We start from the raw sequence: 9,345 nt of genomic DNA, 5'->3' as shown, positions 1-9,345 counted from the left end.
TCTTACCGTTAGTACGCCTCATTCACGAAGCCGGTCTATAAGGGGGGTATACGGTTGTTGCCTATAAAATGTCAACTTAATGGGTGTCCACTCTCACCCACCGCTTCCTTGATCGGTGGATGGTCATTAGCCGAACGGGTAAGACAAGGACTTATAAATTCTCATTAAAAGTATAATGATAATTATAAAGTAACTAAATATTTTAATTAAATTCCCGATCTTAGTTACTTTAGGAAAATGTGAATAAGGTGCTAATCCATGAAATTACATTTTACACTTTGTTTAAGTCGTTAGTGGAGCGTGTGTGGTTAACCGGCACACTAACTTGGACTTAACAAGGTAGGTAAAGGGTGAATTAAAGTTTATTATAGGTCGGTGGAGCGCGTGTGGTTAACCGGCACATCTATTGAGTAATAAACATTGAGGGTACCAAGTGATTTTCATGGTTACTTCACACCTCGTTTTGTGATCCTCGGTATCCCAGTCACAAAACTTGGAGGGCGCACTCGAGATTGAAACATGTCTTTGAAAAGTTCATTGAATCTCAAAAGAATCTAGGAATTTCTAAGAACCAAATTAAAAACTTAATATATTAATATTTTGTTTTTGGTGAAAATTGGTGAATCGTCATTCACCTACCTTTCAAATGTGTTATTACTTAGATTACCACATACCTCTTCTAAGTATAATATATTGTGATCGGGTCCTAGCCTTAATAATACATTAACATTTCTCTTTTGAAATATCAATATGAAATTAAAAAAAATCCAAGATAATTGTGCATAAATAATAAGGCATTGGCTTTGTTAATAAAGGTGAGAAAAAAGCTAGATAAAAGCTTTTGGTTGCACAATATCTAGTAGAAGAAAGAGATTTAGATAGGTTAAAAAATGATCAAACAATTATTAGCAAAGAGAATGGGTTGCTTTTGAAATAATAAATATTTTATGTAACAAAACCAAAAGACTTTATGAACAAATGACAAAATTATTTCATACTGGTGCTATCTTTGAACAACAAATTTTTTTTTTATCATATCTTGAGATCAAACTAGATGTTGTTTATGATATTACATATAGTTGTGAAAGTGTTATATCTTCTAATTCAATTCCTAATTTGTCATATACTTATGGTATTGTCCTTTCGAAAAGAATTTAGATTCGCAAAACACTCACAAATTATGAACCACACTTTTAATATTTTTTAACATAATTTGATCGCTTCAAGTTCGAAAAGCGACCGTGATGATTTGAGTGATAATTTTAGTAAAAGTGAAGAAACTTGTGAAGTTCATCGTGTTGGTTTTGTTTTGTTTAAACTTTAAAGCAAATTATGAAAACTACAACATTAAAATTGAAGTATTTTAAAAAAAAGGTTTGGAATCATTAGATAACCATATCTTGGAAAATTCTATTGAATATAATAAAATTTGGAAACAAATGAAGATAAATCTTTAAAAGTCAAAGTTACTGTTTTTCGAGGTCTAACTAATCGTCAAAATCAAGTTTTTGTTAAACAAGGATGTTATGAACAAGCAGATCATGAAGTGATTAATATGGGTAAAAAGAACAATAAGATATTAAAGACGAAACATTTTTGGTCTACTCCATATTATGATCACGGAAAATTTTATTATAAGAAAATAATTTGGGTAGTAAAGAGTAACAATGTAAAACGTTCAAAACCAATCATACACAATTTGAATCATTCTGTTCGATATACCAAAATCAACAAGAAACTAGATATGAGATCTAGGTCTCGAAAGAAGTCAAGAGAAAAAACAGAACATAACAAGAGAAATTCATTTTTTTCCACTGTTAGTATGCAACCTCCTTTCTCTCAACCTCAACCTACAGATCCTACATGGCATTCAACTTTGTCCTAGACCTAACCACCAACACAATATCATGAACAAAAAAACACACATTAAGGCACATTATTTGGATAAAGTGAAACATCTCATTCAAGATCATGTTAAAGATATCCGGACCTAAGGTTGACCCTTGATGTAGCCCATTGCCACATGGAACAACTTTGTGTCTCCAATTGGGGTACAGATTCAAGATGCATATCAGCAATACATATCATGAATAACCGAGACATATCTCCCCGAGACCCTTCTATATTCCAACGTTCTACAAATCGTCTCACGTGGTACACTATCATATGCCTTTTTCTGTGTTGATGAACACCATATGTAGATCCTTATTTATTTATTTATATTTCTTCATAAGACGTCTGAGTATATGTATCATCTCAATTGTCGACCTTCTTAACATGAAACCAACTTGATTTTCTGAAACGGTCTTAACACCACACAACAACTTGACCTCAAGGTCTCTCCCATAATTTCATGGCATGGCCTAAAGGTCTCTCTCGCGTAACATCATTGTATGGGTAAGTACCCTGAGATATGGAGTAATAATTTGTAATTCAACCGAAGAACAAGGCATACAATGCCAAAAATAGAACACAAAGGGATCTAAATGTAAATATTTTAAAACCGGTTGTAAAGTTAACTCGGACATCGACCCGAACTATCTAACAAATTCCGCACCATGCTTTCTGCCAGTTTGCTGACTTCCCGGTTTTCGTCTATACCCTCCGACGATCTCTAATCCCTTCCCCAAATTCAACCACGATCTATACAAATCAAAACCCTAGCCCCCAAAGAATCAAATCACTAAATTCTCTTAGTTGAACCACTCATTAATACGATTACAAGGATGGAACATCAGTCGTTCCACAATCTCTTCGAACGTCGCCCCTTCATCAAGTCCAAAGCTCCTGCTGTTAAGTGGTTCAAAGAATGGTAAGCCTAAAAACCCTCTCAATTGTGTTCATATATTGATTTACAACGTTTATGAATGCAACAGTATGTGATTGTTTGTTATTAAGCAAGCCCCAATTGATAATATTATGTGGAATTTAAAAGGGAGAATCTGGATAGGTTTAGTGACTAGATATGAAATTCGCACTAGATAACTTCTGTTTCGCATTGGCACAGCGTACATACATTATCCTCTCTCAAATTTTGTATTTATGCAACTATTAGCATCAGTAATCCTGATTTTCATTCTCTCTTACAATTGAACGAGTTCTAGGATGTCGTATTGATTGATGTTAAAATCCTTTGATTGTTTTGGATTTACATCATCTTTTTTCAGTCATCTCCTACCTCCAGACTAACCTGATTATCATTCATCCAGGGTACCACAGGATGTTGTAGCAACAGGTGGCAAATGCTATGTTTTGAAATGGGTTACAGGTTAGTACTTTACTTACCAAATCAACCAAACTTTCATAAATCATAAGTGATTCGATTAAGTGACAATGTTCTTGCATTATTTGTAACTTTCCCTTATGATTCTTCTTCTCTATTATGCAACCAGAGGCCCAAATGAATGCCATGAAAGAGAAACCAGTTGACTCAGAAGCTGTAGAACCTGAACCAGAACCAACTACTGAAGTTCTTTTTCTCTGCAGCTATGAGGGCTGTGGGAAAACATTCATCGATGCTGGAGCTTTAAGAAAGCATTCTCATGTTCATGGAGAAAGACAGTTTGTTTGTCATTATGAGAATTGTGGAAAGGTAAATCTTTTCTTGATATTCTCTCTTTATCATATAACTTATCGACACTTTAATCAAATATTAATTTCATTACATGGTTTTCTTTGGTTAATCCATCAGACCATTGAAACTTTCAACTTATTGTGCAGAAATTTTTGGATAGCTCAAAGTTAAAGAGACATTTTCTTATACATACAGGCGAACGAGATTTTATTTGTCCACACGAAGGTTGTGGTAAGGTAATCACCCTTTTTTTCCCATCAACATCAGTCTCAGTGTCAGACTCAGTGCATGCCAAAAGCAGTACAACCTGTTCTGTTCGGTCTAAATTTATTACTCAATCATTCTTTCAGGCTTTCTCATTGGATTTCAACTTAAGATCACACATGAAAACTCATTCTCAAGAAAACTATCATATTTGCCCTTATCAAGAATGTGGCAAAAGATATGCTCATGAGTACAAACTAAAGAATCACATTATGTCTCACCATGAAAAGGTTTGATCTTTTAGTTCATCTTCATATTTTCATTGTATGCATCAAGTAACCACCATTAAATTCATATTAATGGTTGGTTACTATCTTATTTTCTTGTTATAATAGGGGCCAAATCCTATGTATGACCTTCCAAGACCCTGGATGAAGGCAAATTCCTCAACAACATAAAATATTGCATTTGATTTTCCATTTTACATTTTTGGTCCTTGAGTTTCTTCACAAATTGTATTTTGAGTAAATTACACGAATAGTCCCTATGGTTTGGGGTAATTTGCGCGCTTGGACCCTAACTTATTTTTTAACTCGGAAGGTTCCTAGTGTTTGTTTGTTTTTGTTATGCGTTTGATCCCTATCTTACCTAAAAAGACTATTATTTATATAAGGAAAAATGGTGGGGTAGGTAAGGTAAGGTGAGGGGGGTGGGGTTGGTGGTGTGTTTATCTAAATAAATTAAAAAATCAAGGGCAAAATAGTCTTTTTAGGTAAGACAGGGACCAAGCGTGTAACAAAAAGAAACAGTAGGGACCTTCTAAGTTAAAAAAATAAGTTAGGGACCAAACACGCAAATTACCCTAAACCATAGGGACCATTCATGTAATTTACTCTTGTATTTTAAATAGTTTCCTCTTACATTTTTGGTGCTATAGGGACCAAAATCATTAAAAGTTTAAAACTACACACCAAAATTGCTAGAGAAAACTATTCAGGACCAAAATTGATATTTTTGAACAAACTCAGGGACCAAAAATGTAAAATCTAGTTTACAATTAATTAATCGACAATTTTTGCAGCAGGGAAACAATACCAACATGGTTGAAGTGCCGCCACCACCGCCGCCAAAGTACGTTCACGTCCAAGAAAAACCGCCGCCGAAGCCGCCGAAAGCGGCAGCAGCCGCCACTTACGCCACCGCATCCTCCGACCGGCCGTACGCGTGTCCGTATGAAGGATGCGAAAAGGCTTACATACATGAATACAAACTCAACCTTCATTTAAGACGAGAGCATCCGGGACATTTCCCGGAAGAAAATCCCAATTCCAATTCCAATCCCAATCCCAATTCCAATCCGAAGAACGGCCGGAATAGAATCAGCGATGCCGACATGGATGCCGGAAGCGATCATGATGGGTATGGTTTGAAACGTGGGAATGTGAATGTCAAGTCTCAGAAACAGAATCGGGCAAAACCGAATGTGAAGGTTCCTCCGGTGAAGGCGGTGAAGCGGAAACCGGCGGCGGCGGCGGTGGTGAAGAAGCAGCCGTGGCCGGTGGCGAAGGATGTCCAGGCGGAGGAGGAAGAAGACAGTGAAGAGACTGAAGAAGATCGGGATAACGGTGAGGATGGGTGGAGGTACGGTGGTAGTGGTGGTGGTGGTGGTGGTGATGATGATGACGATGAAGAGACTGAAGATGAAGATTAAGATTTAGATTTGGTGTTTTAGTGAGTAAAATATATTATTTTTGGTTATATTAATAATAATAATAATATTAGATTTACAAAAAAAAAAAAAAAATTGTGATATTTTGTAAATGTTAAAAACAAGTCAACTTTTGAGTTTTAGGAGTCAAAGAAGAATTGGTTTCGTGGAATGTCGTTTTGGTGATAGTTTGGTGGTTTAGCATTTAATGTTGAAACACTCGTATCTTTTTTAGTTGAAAGTGCCTGATATGTTTTGATCAATAATTGAATGTGAAATTACAAAACTACCCCTTGCAAACAGAATAATCAATCAGTGTCTTGTTGACAGGTTGGATAAAGCTGTGTTTTGTATACACTAACAGCCTAATTTACTATTTTTACCACGTTAATATATAGAGAGACTTGTCCGCTATACAAGATGTATGCATATGGTGTTGTACCAAATGCATGGGCAGTGGTACTCATGATTGAAAAAGACTGAACTACCCTTGAGGGTTGAGACCACATGTTTTGGTTATAAAAGGAGAAAAACAACGTACCCTCACCATTGTACTTGTCAAAATATGAAAAAAAGGTTTGTGTTTATAAAGAATAAACGATTTCCGTCAAACTACATAAGAAAACCATCATGTTTGACTTTTTTTTTTTTTTTTTTTTTTGTCAATAACAGCTCAATACGGCGTCGTTTTGCATTTTTGCAAGAACGAGGTTAAAAGAGTTTTTTATTTTTATTTATTAATTTATTTATTTTTTAAATTAACTAAAATATCTCAAAGACTATATTTTAAAATAATTGAAGACGTGAATGAAAGTGTTAGAGAAGGAATTTAAAATAAACTAAAATAGGTCCGGAAACTATTATTTAAAATAATTGAAAAAATAATATACATTTCAATCGTTAAAGAACACGGAAAGGAAACAAATTTGAGCTCAATTTTAACATTTTTTCTCAAAAATAATATACATTTCATGAATCAAATTGTTAGTCCAATTCCTTTTTTTTTGAATTTACATATGCATATTTGATCTAGATGATCCAATCTTTAAGCTTCTTGAATTTTCAAACCAGTTTCTTCAATCGACAAAAAAATTGAGCTTCACGAAGCATCATCATCAACTAGCAGCTTCTGAGATACTCTTCAAAGAAGGTCGCCATGATTTTGATCTCGAAGATGCAAATATTGACGACGATGATCCCGACCTTTGTCTGAACATTCTTTCATGTCCGACCTCCACCTGAAGATGCAAATATCGACGCAAATAATAACAATTAAAGATACGAAGAAACTATTTTTGCGTTTAATCTGCATTAATGAAGTTGATAATCGAATTTACTTACCTGGTTTGTAACTGTATGATCATCCGCCGCCGTTGAACTTTGATTATCCGCCATTGTTTCCGGCGGGTTGGTGTTGGTGTTGGTCTTGTTCTTCAACTTTGCATGTCGTTTTGCTCTTACAACCTTCATAACCTCTGAAAATTGATCATTCATATATATAAAATTACGATTAAACAAAACTTTGGGTTTAAATTATTATAAAATTAATCTAGCGACGATGAATTGAAGACATGAAGTTACCATGAGTGGTTACAAGGCGATAAGCTCGACCAAGAACAAGAGTGTCGGTAGGTCGAAGAAGCTTGACACGTGTAAACCGAATGGTTTTTTTATCATCTTGATGATCATGATCATGATCATCATCACCATCTTTTGGAACAATTGGTAATGGAATTATGATCGAAACGTAATGTCCTGGATTCATCTTCATGATTTCACTTGCAGTTACAGACCAATACATTCTTTCGATCTTCCCTGATGGATGTTGGATTACTAATGCAGCTGCATCTACTGCTTGACAGTTTCCCATTGCTTTAATTAGTTGCTTTCTCTCTCTCTAAAAACACTTTCTCTCTCTCTAGATGAAGAAGAAGGGAAGATTGGGAGTAGATAGTGGTCTATTTTTCTCTATAGTACTCTTCAGTCTTCACCACCACTCCCTTATCTATACACACCCTTCGCCTACCCAAAGCGACCCAACCCGACCCGGATACGAATGGTAAAACAGTTATACTTTTATATTTTTGTACTTTGTGAGAAAAGAGAGTAAGGAATGCTTTAAGATACCCAACTACACGATGTTTAAAAATGATATTCGTGAGGAAAATATTTTTTTTATTTATTTTTGGCTTAATAAACATATTAATTTAATTTCCATAGTTTATCATATGAAATTCACGATTTAATACGCCACATTCACAATTTAATAAAGTGGATTTAATAACGTATATCCATAACTCACTCATAATATATTCACGTTATATTTACGATTTAATATAATCTAATGAAAGTTTAATACACTACATTTATAAATCATTCATAGGTTAAAACCTACATCCGGTGGTGTTAGATAGCAGATTTTGTGGTGGTAGGGAGCGGTGATTGTGGTGGATCCTCGTCGGAATTTCCTTGATCTCGTCGAAGCTTGTATATACTGTAACCTCTGCAGATTCGGGTTGGTCGTTATAAGCATTAAAAATAACTTTTTGGATAAAAGATTATTTATAATAAATAAGCTTAAAAAAACTTATGGTATATTTAAGAATGATTCTACACATATAAAAAACGCTAAAATCTGTCTTCATGTGAAAAAGTTATGCTTCTTCGAACTTTCATGATTAAACTGAAGCGTAAAAGGTGGATTCTTGGTAGATTACTTATTAGCCTGAGTGATCTAAACGGAATTCATAGTAGTCGAAAAGCCGGGAGCGTGCATATAAAGAACGTTCAAATTTGACTTTGTGAGAGGAGGTTATGATTTTTTTAAATATTTCAGCATAACAATATACAACTTAGAAACCGAAATTAAAGTCAGTCGATTGTTAGGAAAAGTAATCTAAACGAGAATTGAAGATCACGTCAATACCTATCCTCAATATAAAGACAGCCGAGAACAGATATCGTACGATAAAGTTATGAATTTTTAACGGACTTTAATAGTGTAAGTCTGTTAAAAATATAACTTTAAAAATAAAGTCAAAACTAGCCTACGGAGTCTGAATGAAAGTTATAGATCTCGTTGATAACTACGCGTGGATATAAAATCCGTCGAAACGAAGCTCATATGAGCAAGTTATGAGGTTTTTAAGAAAACTGAAAAAATCTCCGCGCAACCGCGCACACAGACAAGATGTGCGGCGTGCATCTAACATCCAACCAAATCTCGACATTTTGTACCACTTAGAGAACGACAAATCAGCACCCCGACCATTTACGCAGCGTGCCCTGACAAAGTACGTGACACACATATTTTTTTCTCCGACTATAAATACCTGTCTCCTTATATGCTTCTTATATCCCACACATATAGTGTTAGATTAGTGAATAGAACTGTTATCGAGATTTAGAATGCAATCATGTTTGTATGAATGAAAAGTAAGAACACAAGAAGTAAATATTAATCAGATCTTATATTGATGAAGAACTGATTACAAAATAAGCAGAGAGAAATTGCGAATGAGTATTGAATCACTCGTGCATTCGATGTCTCTACTTCTAACCTCAGTCCCTATTTATAGGAAACCTGAGTGTACAAAAAATATACTAAGTCCTGAACTATAAGCTTCACACAAATGAAGACTTAGTAAAATAACTAACATGCGAAACTAAAGAAACAAACATTTCGACTTTTACAACATCTAGTCTCTACAATCTCCCCCTTTGTAAACAGTCGAAACTATTCAATTTGTGAGATGCTGAATAGTTGAGCTCATTGTTCTTCTAATTTCTGAATACCAAGTAATTATCTTTTTAAGCTCCTTCCTGTCTCCTTCATTATTCTTTGAGCAATTATTCATAC

General features: G+C 34.7%; 2 protein-coding genes across 4 annotated transcripts; one reads left to right on the top strand and one right to left on the bottom strand.

Moving 5' to 3' along the window:
• Positions 1–2,549: 2,549 nt before the first annotated feature.
• On the top strand, positions 2,550–5,658 carry LOC145011992 (zinc finger transcription factor YY1-like). Of its 3 annotated transcripts, XM_078970753.1 has the most exons (7): positions 2,550–2,812; positions 3,210–3,268; positions 3,393–3,592; positions 3,721–3,810; positions 3,925–4,068; positions 4,174–4,215; positions 4,863–5,658. In XM_078970753.1, exons 1-7 carry the CDS (start codon positions 2,727–2,729, stop codon positions 5,487–5,489), a joined length of 1,248 nt encoding a protein of 415 aa, XP_078826879.1. In that variant the 5' UTR covers positions 2,550–2,726; the 3' UTR covers positions 5,490–5,658. The 3 variants fall into 3 exon arrangements, with proteins under 3 accessions (XP_078826879.1, XP_078826881.1, XP_078826880.1); XM_078970755.1 differs by lacking the exon at positions 4,174–4,215; XM_078970754.1 differs by lacking the exon at positions 4,174–4,215 and having other exon boundaries at positions 4,860–5,658.
• A 663-nt stretch (positions 5,659–6,321) lies between these two features.
• On the bottom strand, positions 6,322–7,480 carry LOC145008379 (uncharacterized). Its single transcript, XM_078966999.1, has 3 exons — positions 7,068–7,480; positions 6,828–6,961; positions 6,322–6,724 (listed from the first exon to the last, which is right to left on the bottom strand). The coding sequence occupies exons 1-3, from the start codon at positions 7,354–7,356 to the stop codon at positions 6,602–6,604; spliced, it is 546 nt and encodes a 181-aa protein (XP_078823125.1). The 5' UTR covers positions 7,357–7,480; the 3' UTR covers positions 6,322–6,601.
• Between the last annotated feature and the right edge of the window lie 1,865 nt (positions 7,481–9,345).

Source organism: Lactuca saligna, chromosome 8 (genome assembly GCF_052625555.1).
Source record: "Lactuca saligna cultivar CGN05327 chromosome 8, ASM5262555v1, whole genome shotgun sequence".
NCBI lineage: Eukaryota > Viridiplantae > Streptophyta > Magnoliopsida > Asterales > Asteraceae > Lactuca > Lactuca saligna.
This window is presented reverse-complemented; position numbering and strand designations above follow the sequence as displayed.

Coding starts and splice junctions, on each gene's coding strand:
- LOC145011992 (XM_078970753.1), top strand. CDS start 2,727: ATGGAACATCAGTCGTTCCACAATCTCTTCGAACGTCGCCCCTTCATC. Junction 4,069..4,173: donor TTATGTCTCACCATGAAAAG/GTTTGATCTTTT, acceptor TTGTTATAATAG/GGGCCAAATCCTATGTATGA. Junction 4,216..4,862: donor TTCCAAGACCCTGGATGAAG/GCAAATTCCTCA, acceptor TTTTTGCAGCAG/GGAAACAATACCAACATGGT.
- LOC145008379 (XM_078966999.1), bottom strand. CDS start 7,356: ATGGGAAACTGTCAAGCAGTAGATGCAGCTGCATTAGTAATCCAACAT. Junction 6,962..7,067: donor TCGCCTTGTAACCACTCATG/GTAACTTCATGT, acceptor ATCAATTTTCAG/AGGTTATGAAGGTTGTAAGA. Junction 6,725..6,827: donor ATCATACAGTTACAAACCAG/GTAAGTAAATTC, acceptor TTGCATCTTCAG/GTGGAGGTCGGACATGAAAG.